The 22,601-nt window shown below is 48.9% G+C and overlaps 1 protein-coding gene across 1 annotated transcript; it reads left to right on the top strand.

The window, feature by feature from the left end:
* Nucleotides 1-8,040: 8,040 nt before the first annotated feature.
* On the top strand, nt 8,041-20,118 carry DSTN (destrin, actin depolymerizing factor). Its single transcript, XM_086878912.1, has 4 exons — nt 8,041-8,655; nt 17,055-17,362; nt 17,593-17,669; nt 18,762-20,118. Exons 1-4 carry the CDS (start codon nt 8,653-8,655, stop codon nt 18,869-18,871), a joined length of 498 nt encoding a protein of 165 aa, XP_086735038.1. The 5' UTR covers nt 8,041-8,652; the 3' UTR covers nt 18,872-20,118.
* Nucleotides 20,119-22,601: the final 2,483 nt, after the last annotated feature.

Raw genomic sequence — 22,601 nt, forward strand, 5'->3', positions numbered from 1 at the left:
GGGACCTGGAGAAGAGAGACAACAGTGACATATTACCAATCCTTTCTGACTTGTGGTCTGCCCTACAGCCTCAGCATGCAGATGAACGATGCTCTTGCAACCTTGGACAGCTCTTTATACCCCCAGCCCAAGGCAGAGGTCTCCTGCCCAGCTGCACCTCCAGCAGTTGTAGCAAATGCCAGGAGTCTTCACAGGTTCAGGTGGTGATGAGCCAAAAGCACAAAGGATGAAATCCACAGAAGGTTATTAAAAGTAGAGGCACAATACCAAACTCAGGACATTCCTGCCTGCACATGGGAGGCTGGCAGACCATCTAGATGATCTCCTGCTGCCAGCTGACTGCCTTTGTCTATCCTCCCCAGGTATCTCCTGCCAGGAAGAAGACACCAGGCTAGACAGACCTCTGTTCCAACCCAGGACAGCTCTAATGGGAGCAGAGCTGTCACATCTCAGGTCATAGCAGCCTGCTCTTGGGCAGTGCCCTCTGCAGCTCTCCAATGCTTCTTCCCAGACTGAGAAATTGCACCATGGTCCAGGAATGACCCAGAGCTAGACAAGTTTGTCTTTGTAAGAAATAGTCACAGCAGCTGGGGATAAACAAGAACATCAGACAGGTGGGCAAAGCCACAAAGGGGCCCAAAGCCTCAGAAGGAAGGGGGGTGAAGTGGGGGGGAAGGGGGAAAATAAAAAGGAGACAAAAATTATTTGGAAACTGATAGTTTACATTTGGCTGAGAAAGTCAGGACTGCTCTCTGACAGACTTACAGACAAGTTCCTTTCAAGCCACCAGATGGTGCCGTGCCTTCAGTCACCAGCAGACAGCTGGCCTGGGACAACAGCCCTCCCTCCGCTCCAGCGGCGTCCGATGGACACTGCCTCACACTGCTGGGAGAAGGGAAGAGACAGCCTCGCTCTGCCCCAGGACCCGGCCATCCCAAAGGGACATCTCCCAGTTGCAGAGACACTTCCACCTTGAGCCGGGGCGAGGCTGATGCTGAATCTGGGCCTGAGACAGTCGGGATCCGGGAGAGGAGAGGAAATGTGTCTGGAAGCCTATAGAGCTGGAGGGAAGGTCAGGAGTACCATTTTGAACACTGAAAGAGCAAAGCATCTTATGTTGGGAGAAAGACTTCTGTGATGGGCTATCTGGCAGGGGAAACACTGGCCAGGAGTTGTGTTTTGGTTACATGCATTTTTGAACCAGCAGAGAAGTATCAGAGCCCTAGAGAAGGACGACAGGGTAGCCTGCTCAGCGAAGAAGTTGCTCTGGCTGGCCAGATTCAGACCATACCCTACCGACTGGCAAGCTGTGCTTCCTGGCCCCCTTCAGAAAAGCAGCTGTAGCCATGCTCCTTCCCAGCACCCACATGCATCTTGTTGGGTGACCCCCCACCATGCAGAGATGTGAGCTGGGCCACTGAGGCAATGCAGAGGCTCAGAAAGAGACTGCTGCTTGCTGAAGACTGGGAACACACAGCTCACCCAGCTGGTCCATGCCCCCACACCAGCCAGCCTTTCTACACTCCATGTGCCAGAAGAGAGCCAGCATACCAAGCACAGGCCACCAGTACAGATTTAGGCACACAAAACAGATCTAAACAGGGTGGTGTGAAAGGAATGCTCCACTCACACTACCCTACTTTTCAGTGGAGACTTCCCACAGCCACTTCCCTGGACAAGACCAACCACAGCACATATATATAGCTCACCATGACCCAGCTGTCAACCCAGAGCTATAAATACAGCTAGAGCAGAGATACAGCTATCAAGCCACTCTTGACTCCATTCATAATCTGTCCACATCCTGCAAACCCACAACACAGATAGGAAAGGTAAAAGAAACTGTCAGAGATTCCCATCCATGGCACACTCACAGGAAACACAGCACAACCCTCTTCTTTCCCAGTGTCTCTGCAATGTCCTTCTTCTCCTCCACCTCACCTGGCATAGCCCAGGTGGCAGTCAGGTAGGAGTGTTATCCATCCATGTGTGAGGCTCAGGCTCACCAGGAAAGCAAAGCCCTTTTTGAGACTACCTGATGTATCAGAAGGCAAAAAACTGATATTCTTGCTCTCCCCAGCACCATCCACATCACTGCTGGCACAGCCCGCTCCCATAGCACTCAGACCCATTTGGAGCCAGGCTGTGGGCAGATTTGTCCTGCAGCCTATCCCAGTTTGCTCCACAGGCACTGCCAGTACTGTGGCTTCTCTCCAGTGTCACAGCTGCAATGGCTGTTGCTGGGAAAAGAGTGCTTAGCTCTCAATACCCACCTCTGCAACTCAGGCCTCCAGTAACCACCCTAAATTCTCAGAGCATTCCCCAGAAATCATATTCAATGCGACTTAATTATCTTTTGACAGTTCTGAAGGGCCTTTCACTATCCTCTAGCAAATCCTCCACAGCTATAAGACTGCTGTGATGAACACCCATCATGCTGACTAATGCATCTCATTACTTCCTTTTTCATTACCCTATGCATTTCTTATGGTTCTTATGTCTTATGGACAGTAAGCAGATTAAGGGTGGTGGTTTTCCAGTCTATGCCTGTGTATCACCTTGCCCTAAACATGGGGTAGGGCTAATTCACCTTTGATCTAATCTTACCCACAGAAGCCCTCCAGAAAATGAACTCCCAATTTTAACAAGAGCCAAGCTCCCCCCATTCCAGAAAGCCAAAGCCAGACAGGTTCAATAAGTGGCCACAGCCCTGACGAACACGGACAGGCCTGCAATTCCCAAGCCAAAAGAAGGGGCCATCCTGCATGGGCAACACACCTCCAAAAGGTTTCATTATTCTGATGCAGCTGAGCACAAACTCTGTCATAAGAAAACTCAACTGCTACAACAACCTTCTGTCTGGGTTACAGAGTGTGAGGAGCGGGGGTTCACTAATTCAGGAAATAAAATAATTATTAATGGCATTGCAGACAGCAATTACTAATGGCATCAGCAGCAACCACCTCCACACCTGGAACAAAGCCCACAGAAGCCACAAATACTTCTTCTCCAAGAAATCCCTGCAGTCGTGCCGCATTCAGTGTAGCAGCACTATCATCTTCCACGCACAGAGCAGAGATGGCCCGAAGGGTCGGGTGTTACCCTGTAAATGCAGCGAAGAATTCATCACACTCACCACAAATTTCCTGCTCCAGGCTGTGAGAGCCGTGCAGCCTCTCTGGGCTCAGCCCTCCCCCTCTATAAAAGGGGCTGCACACACAGCCTGGTCTCACGGCAAAAGCTCTGGAGCACAAACACAGGGGACGCTGCAAAGCGTTTGGGTAATGCAGGCAGAAATGTTGCTTAAAGCTTTACCCACTGGTTCAAGGCCTTGCTGTACTCAACACCAGCCTCCCTTCTCAGACTGGCAGGGATTTAAGATCCAATTCCCGTGTATGCGGGGAAAACACATCCTTGTAAGTTTTGCACATTGCCTGTTCTGAGGATTTAAGCAAGAGTTGAGCAGTGGCCAGCCCTTAAGCTGACTCTGAAGCAAGATGCATTTCATTCTCACCATAAAAAATATTTCAGACAGGCTTTAGTGGCAACAAAATTAAAGGGGGGGGGAAAAAGCAAGGGAAAAAAAAAAAAAGCCAGGTAGGAGAGTAGCTTGATGACATTCTTGCTTACTTAAATTAACTTGAAGCTGTTCCACTGCTGCCTTCTTGTGTTATTTCCTCCTTTGTCTTTCTACTGGAGAAAATGCCCTGGGGGTAATGAAGCACTGAGCTAACTTCCCCATCCCACTCAATCCAGACCAATTCTGATGAGACTGATAAAATTCACCCAGTTTTACAGCAGCAAACAGGGTCAAATTTTAGTCTGGTTGTTTATAGCCTGCAGTTTTTACCATGTGGAAGTTAGAAGGATCGCAGCCTGCAGCAACTGAGGAAGCTGACAGCAAAGTAAAGGGAATATGAGTTCTGGCATTCATCTGGAACAATTTAGGAACAGACTTTCCATTACTGTAAAAATAGAAAGTATTGGTAAGCAACATCTAGCTCTGATCTTCACTAAATCTCAAATTGCAATACAGAAAAAGCAGGAACAACGTTAACATTTCAAAAACAGGAAACTAATGTAAAGGGGGAAAGCAGCTTGTCCAGGCTCACGCCATGGACCAGGACAGGGCTTTGGACCAAATACCAGGCTCTGGTTCCTGCATCCTGTCTGCTGCACCACCTCCTCAGAAAAACGATGGAGTATCACAGCAGGTTCTGGAAATCACCCTTAGATTTTCCTGTCCCCAAATTTCCCTTTAAGTTTTTACTCCGGTGCACCTGCTAAGCAGAATGTTTCAGCAGTGCACAGCTATGGGCTCCTCGTGGAGTTTTTTTCTGCCAGTGAAATAGCTGTGACTGTAAGGTTTACAGAGACTTTCTGTTCCTGTCTAAAATTATCTTTGCTGATCCTTGCGACGCCAAGACCACAGAGCCAATATTCCACAAGCCCTGAGAAAAAGGCACTGTATTTCAGGCACACTCAGCTAGTGTTGCTACAGCAGCATCCATCAGCCACGACCAAAGCTCTGGGTCACCGCCGTGCACAAGGGGACACTGCCTGTTCCTGTGCTGCATCAGACAGCAGAGCCAGGGTCTGGGTGCTCTGCGGTTGTTCAGCCAAACAGGAGCCTCTGTGATCCCTGCTCCAACAGTGGGATCAGGGCAAAAGTGGATGAAAAGACGGCAGGTGGATGCAGGCAGATGGGGGAAGCGGGGCTAGGAGGGAGACAACAGCAATTAGCATAAGCAGCGGCAGCCTCAGCTCGCCAGCTGCTTTGCCGATTGTCTGCCTCCTCGATTTCCAACAGCAAAGCAGCAATTTGCCGACGAGCAGTCAGTAGCCAAGGCTACCCCCCAGGACCGAAACTATCAGGGAAAACAAACGATTTCCATGGTACAAAAGCATGGCTTGCAGGGCTGTGATGTAGGAGTTTGCCTAAGTAAGGCATGGAGCACGCAGCTCAAAACAGACACTAAATACTTCAGAGCGAAAGGCTAAAAAAGGAAGGTTTTAGAGGAGGAAATGAGTCAGTAGCTTGGAGGACGGGAGGGGGAGTTCAAATAGCTGAGGCATATAAAGAAAGCAAGTAGTCACCATCTCAAAAGCTACCAAGTCAGCGAAGTGGATGTATTGATCACAGGTTTTTGATGATGTAGTGTCTCATTCAAAAATGGAGCCCACGGGTGACTTTTTATATTGATCATGCTGGATTTTGAAGCGATCCTTCACTGACTGGACAGACATTTGCCAGCTGCAGTTCACACCGGTGTTTCTGACTGCAGCTAAAGTGGTCACCACCAGGATTGCTGGAACCTCTCAGGGATCCCCCTGGCTGAGGGATGGATTTTTGGGGGCCTGGGGGGGGGCAGTGTGAAGTTTCAGACTGATTGCAAATACCATTTGCCTTAAGAGAGAGAGGGGGGAATTCACCTTTCATGATGGTTCATCAAAACGTACAGCCTGAGCTTCCAGCCTAGCTTATTAATAGCACTAACGCTGCGGGAAAAAGGGCAAAGATGGTTCAGTGTTGAAAAGCAGAAAAGCTAGTGAAAAAATCCTTCTTCTCCACAATGCAATTCCCAGCATTCATATCTGTCATTGTGACAACCTCATATTGCACTGAGAGGATGGGGACAAAGGGGTCTCACCCCTAGAAGGCTTCAGCCTCGCTCACCACACACAGAACAGCTGTAACAGTGTGCAGCACAGTAAGCCAGTGGTGTTGGTGTCAGAGAGGCAGTAATGTCCTCACCTCGGCCCAGGTCCTTGTCCCATCCAAAGGCTGGCACTCATAGAGAGGGAAGGAACTCAGAAATAGAGACAAAATTTCCTCCTGCCCAACCCAAACCAGGGAGCTCCCCCTGGATTTGGGCACCAAGGCAAAAACTACAGAGCAGCTTTGACAGGACCCTGCTGCAAGCCCAGGCTGAGGGAACCCCAGCACTACAAAGGGTCAGGGTGATGCTTAAGGCATCAGAGGAGAGGGCTGTCAGGTCAGGGAGCAGCACAGGGCTGGAGACTCCCTTTCCCTATACTACCAGCAGCACAGGATTGGCATGCAGTAGGGGTTCCCAACCATGCCATAAATACTTAATCCTCAGCAGACAGCTCTGGGGCAGGGCTGGAGCTCCCAGTGCCCGTGCTGTAACAGCAGGGCAGGGGCTGTGGAGCCCTGTGCTAACGCAAGCTGGTATCCACCATAACCATACACTTGTCCATGAATTCTGGTGCAGTCTCTGCCTCAAAGCACCCCATCAGCTGTGTTCAGTCTCACTGGGCTACGCTGTTCTGTCTTCTGGGGAATGAAACATTTCAAAAAAATGCTGTGGCTGTTGGTGAGTGAGTGCCCTTCACAGAGCAGGCACATCTTTCTCATGAGGCAGGAAAAAGTGAGAGTTTTCTCTTACTCTGCTGGTGAAGGAGTTCTTGTCCCTGGTGAATTTCCTTTAACCGGTTAGATACTTTCTCAACCTACTGCAACGTTTCCAAAACCACCTCTCAGAACAGACTGAGCCAAGAGGCCAGTTCCACCTCATTTGCCCTTATAAGTACACAGCATGAAATAGCTCCAGCCCTGTTCTCAGGGCCTTGCATCATCTCCTCCCCTCCTCCTGCCCCAGGATGTCTCACTTCTGTACCCCTCTGACAGACTGAAACCCATCTTGGAAGAGCAAGCCTAGAACACTAAGAGTCAAATTAGCCACATCAGTTATGACTAGAAAGCACAGCTGCCCCAGGTTTCTGCTGTGCGCCACCAGAGATGGAGGTCTGCTGTGGCGCTGATCACCACTGCCTTGATTTCCTCTCCAAGCCACAATCACAGCAGCGAAGCAGGACCAGTTGTCCAGAGAAACTTATTCACCGGACTGAAGCTCTCCCTACTACACAGGCACTCTATCTGACTTGGTTTAGAACTACATTTTGAAAGGGAAAAAAAAATCAAACACGTCCCTGTTCATTTCTTGTTAATACCTCCAAAGTAAGTCAAGATTTGGGGTCAAATTTAAGCATTCCTTGATAAAATATATCAGAAAGAGGCCTAGGGAAGAACTATCCACTCAGGCCAATTAAAGTCTGAGTCGTGCTGGTAGGTCTTTTGATAGTTTTATTACAAATCTGATGCAAGAGCTTCTGCAAAAAGGAACCCCTAGCAGGAGTAAGTCACCCAGCACAATAGGCTAATGAAACAGGATGGCTTCTAAAAGGCACCCATCTTTAGCATAGCATCTTCCGGCAACTTCTCTCTCATGTGAACAGGCCTAAAACATCTACAAAGAGCATCTACCGCGGTAGAGGGGAAATTTTTTTTATTATTATTTTTCCCCTCTACTGCAGAGGGGAAAAGTCAAATAAAAATTAAACTCCTTTAACTAGAACCGCAATATGGATGAAATCTGTAAGGCGTGTAAGCATTGCGCACACCTTTAACAGTGAAGCTTCATGACAGTTCTAATGAAGTATTGTTTCCTCATACCCCAGCCCCGAAAATGCCGCCATCGAGTCTTGTTTTTGTTCCCTGCTTACAGGGAGGCACAGACTCAACAAATAAGCTTCTGATGCTGAGGGCTTTTTGCTCATCGACTCAACCCGGGAACATCACTGCACTCAGGATCCGGTGATAAAAACATAACTTTCTTCACATTTTGTACCATCAGCAGATGCCGTCATACTCTGATTACAAGCAACCCGAGCCTCGCCGGTCAGAAACATTAAGGAACGAGTATTTTCGTCAGGGCGAGCAGGACTGCCATGAACACGAAACAGCAACTTCTCCGAGAACCGCGGCCTCGGCAGCAGCGCTTTCTCAGGGCCGCCTTTGTCCCGAGGACAACCCGCTCGTTGTTTCTGCCGCCGGCACCAAGCAGCGCCGGGATCCGCGGGAAGCGCTGAGCTCCTGCCGCAGCAGCCCGAGCCAATCAGCACCGCCTGCCTGAGATCGCACCAAAGTAGGTAGTGAAAAACCCTCGGAGGAAGGAAAAAAAAAAAAAAAAAAAAAAGAAAAAAAAAAAAGAAAAACTCCCACACTTCCGCCCGGCCGCCCGCCCCTAGCCGCTCCTGCTTCTGCGGCCGCCTCCTCCCGCAGGCTCCCCATCCACCCCACGACCACGGCCGCCCCCTCGGCCGCTCCCCGACCCCCTCACGCCCGCCTCAGTCCCTTCCAGCCGCGCTCCCAGCAACCCAAATCCTCCTCGTGCGCCCCGCGCTCTCCCTCACGGCTCCCCGAACCCCCGGCTCTGCCCTCACTATCTTCCCCGCCCCCCACCGCGGCACACCTTGGGGCAGGTAACCCCGCCCACCTGGCTGAGGGCGCCTGCCATTGGCCAACTGGCACGTCAATTAGCCGGGATGTCCCTGTGATTGGTTAACCAGGCACGGGAGGAGCCATGCATAGCGGCCCGGGTTTCCGCCCCCCCATCACTTTCGCGCGTGCGCACGTGGCTGGGGCGTCGCCACGCGGGGCTCCCGCCATAGCAACCGCTTCCTCCGCCTCCGGGCACGGCGGCCGTGACGTCGGCAGCGCTTCCGCCCGGCTCGCGCCCTCGCAGCTTCTCTTCCTGCCGCCGGAGCCCGCGCCGCGCCCAGACAGCCGAGGGAGCCGCCGCCGCCGCACCGCGCTCCGCCGCCCGCTCGCCGCGCCCCGCCGACGCCATGGTAGGCACTGCGCGCCACCGCGGGGGGCGTTAGGCTTCTCCGTCTCCCGCCTCTGCCTTCATCCCTGGGGGAAAAAGAGGGGAGGGGGGCGGCGGTACTGCCCGCCGCATCCCGGCCGGCGCTCTTGCTGGCGGCGCCGCTGTGCCTGGTAGTATCGTGCCCTCTTTTCCTTCTCCTTCCCTTTCTCCCGGTTCTTCCCGTTTGTCTTTGAACTTGACGCGGCGGATCCGTTCTCCTCCCTTCCCCCCCGCCCCCATCCCGCCATGAGGCGACGGAAGGTTACTCCCACCCCGCCTTGAAGCGATGGAACTGTCCTCCCTCCTTTTCCTCCCCCCCGCCGTAAGGTAATGGGACGCTCCGCGTCGCACACAGGCGCTGGGGGCGGGCGCGTCCATTCGGCCCTGGGAGGGGGGGTTGGTGAGGAGCGAGGGCGCGGCGGGAAAAGGCCGTGGAGGGGGGGGGGTTGTGCGCGGCACCTCCCCGCGCCGCAGGGCGCGGCCGGGAGGGGATGGGGAGGCGGCGCCCCCTCCGCTCCCCACGAGGGGCTGGGTCGCAGCCTCGCAGGGAAGGCACCGGGCGGTGTTGGTGGGAGCCCACCCTTCCCCCGAGGCCGGGGGCTGCCCTGCTCGGGAGGAACCGCGGCCGCCGCCTCGGTCCCGGCGGGAGCCATCTTCCCATGGCCGAGGGGTTCGGGCCTGGCCTAGAAACCGGCGGCGGCTCCGTGGGCAGCCGGGGCCAGCACGGGCCCCCCTCCGCCGGGCCCGGCCCGAGCCCGCAGCGCTGGTGGCGGACAAAAGGGGGAAGCGGAACCCGGGGAGGGGAATCGCTGATCGTAAAAAACAGGGTGTCGCAGCGGCTGCTCGAGGAAGCTGAAATTTTGAGGTAGTTGCTGCAAGGACTTGTTTGTTTTTTTTTTCTGTTTTGTTTCTCCCCACTGTGCTGGAAGCATTTATCCAAGGCATAACGCTGGAAACAGAGAAACAAAAAAGTATTAAGCATCCGCACCGACTTGCTTGTGTTTCCTGCCTTTCAAAAAATAAAAAGTGTAAGGGCTCTCCTTGCATAAATGAGGCGGAATAGACAAAACGCGTGTTTGATTTCGTGGTGGCTCATTCCGTTTGCTTTGCCCATGCTCAAAGTTTGCATCCCCGTTTAACTCAGGAGACAAGAGTTTGACAAATTTGTCTCAGTTATAAGCTCATGCAGTTTTAATTGCTGCCCTGTTTTCGCTTGAGTCATGCACAAGCACTTGTCCAGCAACACACACTTGTGTGTTTTGACACACTTGCCTGGGTTATTTACCTGTATTAGAGGTGTTAAATATTGAGGCCTTCCCTTGGTATTTACCAGTAGTTCATTAAACATGTGGTATATCCGGGAAATGAATTTTTGTTCCATAGGGCTGGCAGACAGGATGTACTCCTAATGTCCCTGCTTTCTCTAGCACCCGAGCTGGAGCTTCTAGACCAAGCTGGTCTGCAGCACGGAGTAGAGCTGATGGGAATTGCAGATGATGCTGCTAAAAAGTCTGATGAGACTCGAAGCTCTTGTTTAAAAGAGGCTTGTCTCAACAAGCCAGCTACCACCTCTGCAGTATGCAAACCTAGTTAAGTGTGACTACTCAGCATGTCAGGCTTCATCTTGCTTTGGAACCAGGGAATTCCCAAGTCAGTCAAAACTACTATTTCTCATAGCGGTCTCCTTTTTGCAGTAGGGTTTATGTTGGCTTTTTTGAGAGGCTGCAAATTGAACTTGGTTTGGGGCAGAATGGAGGGCTTCTGGCAAAGTACACTAGTGCCAGCAGGAGGTCATCCTTCGGTATCAAAAGAGCTTGGATTTTCGGCTTTTGTGTCTTGCCACGATGTTCAGTTTCTTTGCTACTGGATTAAATGATTCCAAGGTCTTTGGAGGACCGTGCAAATTATTTTTCTTGGTTGTTAGTCAGTGCTATTCCCAGACCTGTGTAATTACAAGGTACATATGCCTCATACACAAGATAACAGCCTCATGACAATTGTTGCTGTCGGTGTCTGGCATGTTCCTACTCGCCTTGTCAGAATCACTATCAAGAGGCTCCTGCTGGGTGCAAGGGCTGACCTAAGCAGTCCCATATGGGAGAGCCTGAATACAACCAGGACTTGCTTGTGAAGCTGTTCTCGGCCTTTTCCTCACCTGGTTGTTCAGTATTCACAGCAATCTCTTCGGGGAGAGGAGGATCCCTCTGTAATGAGTATCAGGGATGCCCAGAGCTGGCCTTCAGAGCCTGGTTTTGAGGGTGACATTTAAACTTTAGGTTGCTGTAGGTGCCTGGAGGGCCACAAGAAAATTATTACCAGCATTTAGGCTCATAATAGCTGTTTTGTGTGCTGAATGTGTTTCTGAGAAGACTTGATCTTTTGCAAGGGTCCTGTTATACACCAGCTTTCACCTGCATTACCTTAAGAACTTACATTTCAGCACAGTTCAGAATGGGTGCTGCTCAAAACTTCTGCCCTGCTATTACTGGCCACTGCAGTTCCTGTTTTTCAGTACTGTTGCTGGGATTGCCTTTTGTGGGTATTGCTTGTTCTGCCTACCTCGATAATTAAATTGGGAGTGAACTTCATGGTGGCTCAGAGAAGGAGATAATTTCCTCTTCAGCTGAAGGCTGAGGAAATGACCTTCAGGAATTCGAAGGATAGGTTTTTTTCCTTGTTTTTTTTTTTTTTTAAATAATTGCTTTCCTACTCATCTCTCCTTGTCTTGTCAATAATCTTCTTGTCAGGGGGTGGGGAATAAAAGCTGAATAGAGTTTTGATTCCTTCCCCCTGCCAAGAGACCAAATAATGCAAAATAAGAACTTGAGTCTAGCTGGCAAGATCTGTCTACAAGTGATATGCAGATGACTCTGTAGTTCTTGCTGGTTTATGGTGTGCAAATAATGGCCTCTTATACAACAGCAGTAAAAGGCTGTTAATTCTGTTTCCTGTCAGGCTTCAGATCTGAGTTGAAGCCTTGGCCTTTCAGATGTATAGGCTGTCCCCTGTAAATGGAGCTGAGTCTCTGTCCAGCTATAGGTAGGCTGGGAATGTGGGCTTTTCCAGAGCCCTGAAGTCACTGGTATTCCCATGCTGTTGCTGGTCTCTGGGATGAAGTTTTAAAGTAACTCCTCCTTGCATTTCCTCCTTGCATTGCTCCCTTTCCTGCTCATGAAAGTGGGGATGTTAATATCAGATGTGTTTTTTTGAGCACTCAGATAACAAATTAAAAGACAAGCAGTATTTAATGTCCTTATGGTTTTGACAATCTGCATTTTCAGTTGCCTTTTCGGCCTTAGGTGACATCTTTCTAAGAGTTCTGATTTGGCAAAACTTTGTTTCCGCCAGGCTGCTACCCTCCCTTTCTGCTAAGCGTTCCCACAAGTACCTTGGCTTAGTTTTCCCCTCAAGTTGCTGGTGATGGCCCAGGACATTCCATTGTGTGGCAGTGCAAGGGACAGCTGTCTCCCTGAAGGGTGCTGTCCTGGACCAGTGGTGGGGGGGAGGGAAATAGGTTTAATTGAAAAAGTAGTCGTTGCAGAGATGTACTATGACACATTAGTGAGTCAGAGGGAAATGCCACATGGCTCCACAGGCAGCTCTGGCAGTGGCAGGGAATTTCAGAGGTAGATAGGAAGGAGGGTAAGCCAGGCATGGGGGAAACAGGGTTTGCTGAAGAAACTGAAAATCAAATACATGCCAATTAATGTGACCAGCAAACATGGGAGCACAGTGTTCTCAAAGCTGCCCTTGCAATTAAACAAGGCGTACATTCTCGGTGTCAGATTCTGGAAAAAAATTGATGATGCTTTTCCAAGAAGCAAAAGTTTCCACTTGAATAGCTGTGGACAGTTCACCCTGGTGTGTACAACGTGTGTGTGTGGTTCCCAGACAAAACAAGTCAAGAACTGCACCTTGGAATGTCTCTGGAGATAATGCATGCCCAGGCACCACTCGGACTCTAATCATAGGAGGGAAAACCAACAGTCTGAAATTCTCAAGACTTAAACCCAAATTTAGTCCTTCAAACTTGTCTTGAGACAAGCTAAGTCATTAGTTTAAGGTCTTCATAGCTGTCTTACAGTTGAGGAAAACAAAGACTCTTCCAAGGTAAAATATTTCAAATATTCAAGAAACATACTGGAGCTCACAGCATTTCCTAACAAAAGAGATGTCTAATTTCATTGTGTCAAAGTTGTGTTTTAGTGCAGGCTTGCTACAGATATAGTTTATCAGGTGTCTGGCATGTCTTTCACTCCTGAAAAGGCTTTTCTGTATGGGGATTTTCTTGAGAAAGCTTTGGATTATTCTTCAGTCTTTCCCAATTTAGATTAAATTTCAGTTTGGCTACATGGCAATGGAGGCAAAATGTTGGGAGCTCGTAGTGAAGGCAGCTGGGTCCGGTTCTTGCAGTTGGAAGCCTGCTGGACAGAAGGCTCCCTCTTTGGGCTGCCCAGTGGAGGGAGGGCATTGTGTTCTCTCCCAAGACTTCTGCAGAGCTTTGCACTTCAGGCAAGAGCGAGGCTTTATGAACAAGAGCTGCTGTGTTTCTGCAGTGCCTGCTGACAAGGCAGTAAATGCCTGCCTCAGGTGCCTGCTGCAGGCTGTGTGAGATCTAGTGGAGACAGTGCCGTAAGTGCCACAAGATAATGTGTGAGAGGCTCAGCCCCCAGTATGTGCCGTGTCTGCAGCAGTTGCATGAGCTGCTGGGGGACAACTCAGTTGTCATTCCCTCAGAGAAACTTGTTCTCTCTCTTCTTTCCTGAATGTGTTGTCCTGGCATCATTTTCCCATCTGGGGATTCTATATCTTGCCTGCTTGCTGCTGCCTTGTTGCAGTTAAGGGTCTGGCCCCTACAGTGAAATGTCACCAGCTGGCTGATGGTCATGGATCCCACAAGTGCCTGCAGTATGTGCTGCTCATTGAACCATGTGCCAGTCAAGAGCTGGATAACTGCATCCGTCCTGGAAAAGGAACAGGACCAAGCTGACTGCTGGAGCTCTACAGCGTTCAAGCCACAACACACAAAATAATAACCAATGTGCTGTATTGAATCCTCTGAGCACAGCCATATCTGGCCAAAGAGGGAAAATCCAGACTAACAAGTGTTTACTCTGTCATTACTGGGAGGGTGGAGGCTTCTCACCAGCTCTTCTTCTGGACAAGGCAGCAGAGACGAGGTTAAAATGTCACTTGAGGACATGTATTTAGAGTCTGGCATTTCTCCTTGTTCCAGTGCTCTTAGCAGTCATCCTGTTGCTGTTCTACACAGAGTGGTTGCAACTGCCTTAAAACAAAAGCTGCCTGGGGTTTGAGTTTTTTCCTTTTTAAGTATGTTTGTGAAGCCATTTTTGGCTGCACAGGTCCAGGGTTGAAGAGGGAGCCTCTACAGTTAGGACAGCAGATCCTCTTTTCAGACTGAACTGGTTTGTTGCACTGTCTCATCTCAGCCCATACTGTAACACAGCTATAGGGTGTTTTCAGATGGAACAAATCTGCATTGTCCCTGGCAACACAATGGCTGCTAATGTCAGCTTGTGTGATGAATCCAGGGGTTGTATACCAGCTGTGAAAAGAAGTAGCATCAGCTACTAACAGCCTTTTGCTTTTGAAAGCTAAAAAAATCCAGTTGTCACTATTGTCCCTTATGCTTCTGGTCAGCCTCAGTTATCAGCTGAAGTTTTACAGTGAATTTTGAGTTTCCAGACTAAATACTTTCAACATTTTTGGAATCTGAACTGACTTGCCAGCAGTGCTCAGATTCTTTTTAAAGAAACAGCTTGTCTCCTGACTTGGAGACATGTTTCTGGCTGTGTAGTAGCACAAGCAAATTCACGTGACTGCACAGTTCACATCAACCTGCAGCTCTATTGCTGCTGCTTCTGGCTGTAAGCTGAGCATTAACCTCTTCTTTCAGAGTTAACATAACTTGGTACAATGGAATTATTAGTTGTCGTGTTCAAGCAAAGCTTAAGAATTGACAAAGGCAGGTGACGTGCTGCTTTTCCATGATACTCTAATTTCCATGCCAGTTCAGACTTCCTGTGCATTTTCTAAGAATATTGAGGGGGTTTGTGACTAAAACCTGAGTCTTGCCACCCATTGCCAGCTACTGAAGTACCATTAGTTAGAAAATAAACCTCGGTGAGGAGAAGGGTTCTCTTGAATTCGCTGTGGATTTGTCCTTAGTGAATGATAAAATAGCTGTTTTGTTAGGTTAACGTTGCGTTATTTAGAGTCTTCCCAAAGAGGCTCTTGCCCACACCAAACACAGGGACAGGAGGAGAAAGACCTTTATTTGTCCTTAGCTCTCAGTCACTGGGAGCTCTTACTCTGACAAAGTGCAGTCTCTGTATGGAGGAGGTGACACAGGAATGAGTCACTTTGAGTCCATGTTCACACTGTTGCTTGAATTTATCCTGAAATAGGCTTTCTCCATGTACTTCCATCACCTTATTGGTGATATGCAGAAGGATGGCTGCCTGCCACACAGCTGGGGCACGGTGACTGAATTGCTGTTCTCCTGTCCCAAAGTGCAAGCAATTCTGCATAGATTACCACTTACAGACTGACCATGCATTGTAAGTCTTGAGGGCGGTCCCCTTTTATTTAGGTAAGCCTAGGAAAAGCACTGTTCTCCACCCTGAAGAAAAGCTGCCTCAGATTGCTGATGTGTGAGATTTCCCTGGTTTTCTGTGACCGGCGCTTGGGAGCTCTAGATACCAAGCTCTGTGGTAATAGATTCTGCCAGTTGTGCCACCTCTCCTCGCTGGGTTAGCAGTGCTATGCCAGCCACCCAGAGTTACAGGAGGAAGGATGTTGGTAGAAAGAGGAGAATCTGGGCTCATCTGAGATCCTTCATGGTAGGCACTGGTCGAGGTTTTAAATAAAACCCATACATTAAAGTAGGTGTCCAGTCCATAACCATCTCTTGAGGACAGCCTGAGCACTGAGCAGTTCCCCTGCACCTCTGTCCCCCTGGTTTTGCAGCTGAACTCTGCTGTTTCTTCAAAATGCAAAAGAAATCCCTTGAGCTCACATTTTGGGACTGAAGATAAGTTAAAAAAATGAAGAACAGCCTTTAGCCTTTTTCAGTTGAGTTGTTCTCACCTGCTACTGTACCCCCGACTGTTGGTACTGCTGACTGTGCTCATAGCAGTGACGTGTTGTGGTTTGCACAGAGGGAGGAAGGCAGTTTTCTTTCTGATAGATGGATATGAGTAATGTAATTTGAATTTGGAAGACAGTGAGGGAGGAAGCAGGATTCTAAGGGAATCTCATTGTTTATACTGTGTGTAGCATTTTGAACAGATAGAGTTGTTCAGTACTGGACAGGCTTCAGTTTGGTCTTTACTTCTCTGACCATGATGTCCTTCCAGTTGTGCCTGTTGGCTTCCCACATTTGCAGTATTCACTCTTACACAGCTGCTTTTGAGCTCTCCAACTTGGTGCAGTCTGAGAATAAAACTCAGATGTAAATGCTTCTACTTCCTTTTTTTTTTTTTTCCTGTCTCATTCCCAGAAAAGCATTGGACTGAAAATGCAGCTCATCCTTTTGTCATTCTTGCTAGGTCTTGTCCACTTTATTCTGTGCAGCTGCCTTTAACATCATATTGATAATGGTGCATGTGCACTTCTTATTCCAGCTTACACAGGGGAATAGGATACCACTCGCTACAGTTCCCCAGCTGACTCCAAGGGGGGGGGAAATGTTGAGAAGGGTTGAGCTTGCTTTAAAAACTGCTGGAGTAGTAGGTGCTGAGAACTGAAACTTTAACTGTTAAGACTTGAAAGTTCTCTGTTTGTAATACTGAATTCAGAGCAACTTCCCAAAGTTGATTTGTTCAGCTAAAAACTACCACTGCAATCGCAGTACATTTCCCTTGATCTCTAAACTAAGTCCATATGACAAGTATGGAATTTGGCCAGTTTTACCTCTGTTCCTAAAGCTGCTAGCAAGTGAGCTGGAAATGGCTGGGAAACTTTGAACAGAAGATCCTTGTGGACTTCTCCTGCCAGCCTGAAACAGGGAAGAAAATTAAGCTGCTGTTATGCCAAAGGATCTGCCACAACTGAATGTCAGAGAAGAAGGGGTTGGCGTGCCTGCAGAACTCCCCAAAACAGTGTTCTGGTGTAAGTGGGATTGTGCTTTCTTTGGAATAGTTTTTGGTTTGGCGGCGGCTGTGGGCAGCAGCGAGACTCCAGATTCTTTACTTGGCTTTGGAAAAGAGGGTCTGCAGCCTTTTCTGACAAGACTCTCATGCCACAAGTGACTATTGCAAGAATCTATTGTCTTCTAGCGTTGGATTTAAGGCAGCGCCATAATATAGCAGGGAAAATCAGGGGTGGAAGGCCTGAAGGTGTTTGCTGTGGTCTTTGCAGGCCTCCGGAGTACAAGTGGCCGATGAGGTATGCCGTATCTTCTACGACATGAAAGTGCGGAAGTGCTCCACGCCGGAGGAAATCAAGAAGAGGAAGAAGGCTGTCATCTTCTGCCTCAGTCCAGACAAAAAGTGCATTATTGTGGAGGAAGGCAAAGAGATTCTGGTGGGAGATGTCGGAGTGACAGTCACCGACCCTTTCAAGCACTTTGTGCAGATGCTTCCCGAGAAGGATTGCCGCTATGCCTTGTATGATGCAAGCTTCGAGACCAAGGAATCCAAAAAAGAAGAGCTGATGTTTTTCTTGTGGTAAGCCACCTTCCCAACTTTCTCATTCCTAGCATGCAGTCCAGGCTCTGTGGGTGAGGTCTCTGAGCGTTTGTATTGCCCAGACTGGGAAAATGGCGTGCTTAAAGTGAGTTGGTCTGTATTCTGGAGCCATGAGATCTTCCACTTGTCCATGGTGGGTAGGATATTGTTTCTGCCTGGGCTGGATAACCAATGTCACTAATTTCACTCTCTGTGATGTGTCCCACTAGGGCACCAGAACAAGCACCTCTCAAAAGTAAGATGATCTACGCAAGCTCTAAGGATGCAATCAAAAAGAAGTTTCAAGGTATGTAATACAACTAATGGTCCTAACTCTGCTGTGTTGCTGAGGTACACAGCAAGGCTTAATTAGTTTAGGTTTTGGGGGGTTTGTTGTTTTTTGAGATACTGGTGAAAAGTGAAGTGTCATGTGACAGAGCTAAAGTGAGCTTGGCTCAAATTTACATTATCTGACAAAATTTCAGAGGCACTAGGACAGTGCTCAGAACAAGAACAGGTTTTGCAATGTGAGGTACCATATGGAGCAGCACATCTGCACCATACAAGCTAGAAACCACTAGATTCATGACACAAAACTGGATTTTGTGCAGAGCTGCCTCAGTGGCAGGGCACTTCCATCCCTTTGTCTGTTAAAATGCAGTCTCATAAACTTACTATGCTGTAGTATGTCAGTCTGGCTGATAGCCAGGTAGCACTCTTCAGCTCCTCAGGCTGCACTGGGCCAAAATCTTGCCCTGTGCAAGACTGACAGGATCACTGTGCAGCAGTGCCAGCCTTCACAGGATGGTTTGCCCAGGGACTGGAACTGCCGTTGGAGAATGTTGTGTGCTGCACCATGTGGAAGCTGAGAAAAAGAAATCCCAAGGAAATTCTGCTTTTCACCATATAAGGCAGACAGACATGGGTTGGGCTCTCCAGCCTTAAAAAGGAAAAGAAAGCTCTGCTGGTTGTGTAGCCCAGCTCTCAGTCTCTGCCTCTCAGGTTCGCAGTGTGATGCTTTCAGCCACCTCTGCAGAGCCAGCGGGAGCTGAGCGAGCCCTCTCCGTGTGCTTGCCTGGAGCTCCCTCCCCTGCTGTATCCAGGGCAGCACAAGAAATGAGGGATTCACTCTAAGAGCCTGCCATGAAAGGCCAACAGTCTGAGCACTGAGCTAGTGACAAATTTCTCCCTTCATGTCCCTTCAGTGACATTTGGTGTGCAGCCAGATGTCTCCTGGGATGTGTCAGGGAAAAACCGACAAATTCCCTAAGCTAAGGCAGGACTTGTCTGCTTGAGTGACTGGATTGCTTCTTCTAATAATACTACCAGGTATGTTTCTTTGATTGCTTACCAGCATGTTGAAATACTGCATTATTGAGTGTTTTGCCTCTTTTTTTAGGCATAAAGCATGAATGCCAAGCAAATGGGCCAGAGGACCTGAACCGAGCTTGCATTGCTGAGAAGCTAGGAGGCTCCCTAGTCGTAGCTTTTGAAGGAAGTCCCGTGTAGATGTCATACAGTGCCACAACTCTACAAGCATTCCATGTTTTAATAGATCAGTTATATAAAGCAAACATTCTAGGCAAGGGTTTCACTAACAGTAGGGAAGCTGTCTTGTAGAATAAAGTAGATTTTGGAGATGTAGCTCGTATGTACAAATGACCCTAAATAAATCAAATTAAGGATTTATCTTGGTGTATTAATATTTGCATTGGTTGTCCAGCCCAGTACTGTCCCCAATGGATTAACACTAAAGGTCTCCAAAAATTTGAGCAGCGTATCATGAAAGGTGGAGAGGTGAGAACAATCTGGTTCCTGTTCTTGCTTTTCTAAACAGTAATAAGCAAAATTCAAAAACTTTCCCCTGTAACCATTTAAGACAAAACTTAAAACCTGTAGTTTAACTTCAGCTAAAGCAACCTGTTAGCACCAAAACTGAGTTAAATTCTTAGTGCTTGCAGTTGCAGAGCTGTCAAGAAAAGCCTAATTATGAAGCTAGACATAAAACAGACACACTTTTTTCTGGAGGAATAGTCCTAATCCACTCTCCTGTTAACTCACAGTGCAGTAATAATATTTAAAGGTTCACTTGTTCTGTAGGTTCAATTTTCTTGTTATGAAGTGTCTTGAGGTCTCTTTCCTCCTGAGTGATTCTATAGAAATTGCTTCTTCTGTTGATGTAGTTTAATTTAGAACTACCTTTCTCTAATATACACTTACTAGTGGATCAGATGCTTCTGAGGCTTTTATAAATGCAGATTCTTATATCAGAGCTCTCCAGTTATGGGTAGTAAAATGAAAAGGAACCACAACTTTAAAAATGGTATTTTCAGCCCCAGTCTTTGGTCACTTGGTCCATTTGTCCATAATTACTATTGATTTAACTTAGTAGAACCAATCAGCCTGACTAATATGGCTTGATCTGGGCTTTTTGTCTGTTAGCTTCTTTAATTCTGTAGAAATGCATGGAAATATCACCTACTAGAAAGTTTGACCTGAAATGCCTTTTGTATGGGGGGTAGAGAACATTCCTGTGCCAGCTACAGAGATCTTAAAAGCTTCCATGTTTCATCAGTGGTTGATTAAAGCTGTTTCCTTTGTGTAATGTGTACATGGGAGTTGCATAGAGTTTTCTTGTATGTCTGTAGAGAAAAAGAAAAAAAAACCAAAACCCTTAGCCTCCAGTGCATTACTGTGATATGTTCTGTGCGTGCCAAATTTGAACAGCCTAAATAAATGGGCTTTCCCTCCCCTGGGTCAGTGACTGATTGCTCTCCAGCCTCGGGATCAGCCCTCTTGCAGCAGGGCTGGCACTGCTGGATCTGGCTAAGCACTTAGGGAGCTGCGTGCTGCTGCAGCGACTGCCCTGCCCTCCTCCTGGGAGAAGGAGTGGGGGGAAACAGGCTGGAAGGAAGAGCTGCTGAAGCTGGAGGGATCTGGGGGGAGCACAGGTTTTGTCTCTGCAGTGTACTCCCCTCTTTGGCTCTGCATCCCCCTGCTTGCTGCAGGCTCTGGCTCTAGAGGTGCTCTCTGCACCTCTCTCTGCCTTTAGGCTTTGGGACAAGTTCCCATTGTCTGGGGGCCATCCTGGGAGCCATCTCCCTGTTTGCAGCAGGAGCCCAGCCATGTGCTGGTTGTTCTGCACTGCCTTCCCTGTGAGGACTGAGGGAGCTTTCTCTGGCCAGGCCCATGGAGTCCGGGCAGTCACAGGATGGCCCTTCCTCCCTGAGCTGTTCCCAGCTGTGCAGGGACAGAAAGCTGCAGTGTCCCCTCAGCTCCTGGCAGAGCAGTACTAGCGCTGTGCTGCTGTGTCTGGGGGCCGGGGTGATAATGGGCCATTACCTAACTCAGCATGTGCCCTCTGGCCAGGCTGCGTGGTTAAACCCCTTCATTAAAGACAGGCATTGACTGAGTGCTCTGTCTTGGCACCCACACGGGTCACAGGGCTTGGAGCACAAGGTTTTCTGATGCAAAGGGATCCATTGGAGTGCAGCTTCCTGATTCCGAGCAAAGCAAACTGGCCTGGATTCTGCTGGGGCTACTGGCCTGCCTTTCAGTCAGCTGGGACCTCACCCAAGTGCGTAATGATCGTCATAAACAGCTCCTCCTTGCCCAGGTGTCTGCAGTACTGAGCTCTGTCCAAAGTCCAGGTGGAGATAAGGAAACCAGTGTGACACACCGGGAGTGGTGCTGCCTGACAAACAGGCAACTCCTAGCCAAGATCCAGCTGATAGCTGGTGCCTCCAGGCTGCAGGCATCTTTATCTAGCCCAGGTGATGCTGTGGTCACTTCTGCCTGGGATTTCCTTCCTTGGTCAGAAAATGGAGCAGGAGACACTGCAAAAGAGGAAGGATGTCAAACCTGTACGGTAGGAGAGCATTTCCCAGAATGTGAAAGCCCTTGGGTCAGGGAGTTGGGTTCAAAGTACCTTAGCCCCAGAGCTGAGTGTAAGAGGTACTTTGGGTCTTGGCTGGGTGTGGTGCCACAGCTTCAGCCAGCTGGAGGGTCTGGCTGTTTTTGGAACCCGCACAAGAAGTCCCAAAGTGTATTGAGCTTTGTGCTCCAGGACTAACAGTAACTCTTAATTAATCTTCAGAGCTGCAGTGCTGTGGGCTTGTCCACATCATGGGGTTTGCTGGCCAAACTTCCCCTCTCATGGTTGCTTGTCCTGCTTTTTCAGGGCATGAAACTCTTGTGACTGTTTCTAAGTTTTCTCCCAAATCACCCAGACCTTCTGAAAAGGCAAGACAAGCAGGGAGAGACAATATGATGAATGCTTCCTATAGCTTGGGTGGTTGCTGGTGGGAGAAATCACTTCCTAACAGAGGTACATGAAGAAAAAGGTGAAGGAGTTTAGGTGAGGCAGGCAGCTCAGTCACAGAAGCTCAGCAGGACTTGCCCAGGTACAGCAAACATTTTGAAATCCACATGCAGGTAGTGGCTTCCCAAAAGCCATTTTTGTCCTTTGGGCCTATGAGAAGATGAGAACAGGAAATGGAGATTGATAATTCAGGCCTAAATGTAAACAGCAGGCACTGTAAATGTAATTTACAAGGAAGGTTAAATTGACTGTCTTCAACTTTGCCTTGATAAGCCCAGGTACTCAGGCTGAAAAGTAATTCCAGGCATGGCTGAATCAGCAGAAGGATCCACTGTTCTTATTCCAAGTCACTCCAGCTGAGCAACTTCTTGATCTTTATCAGTAAAGGTACCTGCCTGCAGTGGGGCTGCTGTGAGTCATGGGCTGACAAGCACCAAGCCTGGGTGGTTCTGGAGGAAAGGAGGTGACACTGGGTGGGCACATGTCAAAATCCCACCAGCTGTGGGGAGAGCAGGGGCAGGCCAGGCCTCAGCTCCATGTGCTCTTGGGCAAGGTGTGGCTTTCTGCTGGCCCCTCTGGATGTCCTTCCCCTTCCATTAAGGTGCCAAGAGAATTAAACAATGGCAACAGTACCATTCCAGGTGCAAAAAAACATCTGCTAAATGTCTTTTCCCCAAAAAGAATTATTTCAGCTTTGCTTCACAAGAACAGTCCTCTTTCTTCCTACAACAGCCAGCTTGGCTTTGTGTGTCAGAAGGGCATCATGTGCCCTGGGGCTGGGGACACTGGACCTGTCGTGGGGCAGCCTTTGGAGTCCCACTGGAGCCAACCTGTTCCACAGTGCACTTGGAACACTGACTGCACTTCTTGCACTGGCTGTTTTGGGGTCTGTTACTGCCTTGGGGGCAGGCCTGGGTA

The sequence above is a fragment of the Cyanistes caeruleus genome, chromosome 2 (assembly GCF_971803275.1).
Source record: "Cyanistes caeruleus chromosome 2, bCyaCae1.hap1.1, whole genome shotgun sequence".
Taxonomy (NCBI): domain Eukaryota; kingdom Metazoa; phylum Chordata; class Aves; order Passeriformes; family Paridae; genus Cyanistes; species Cyanistes caeruleus.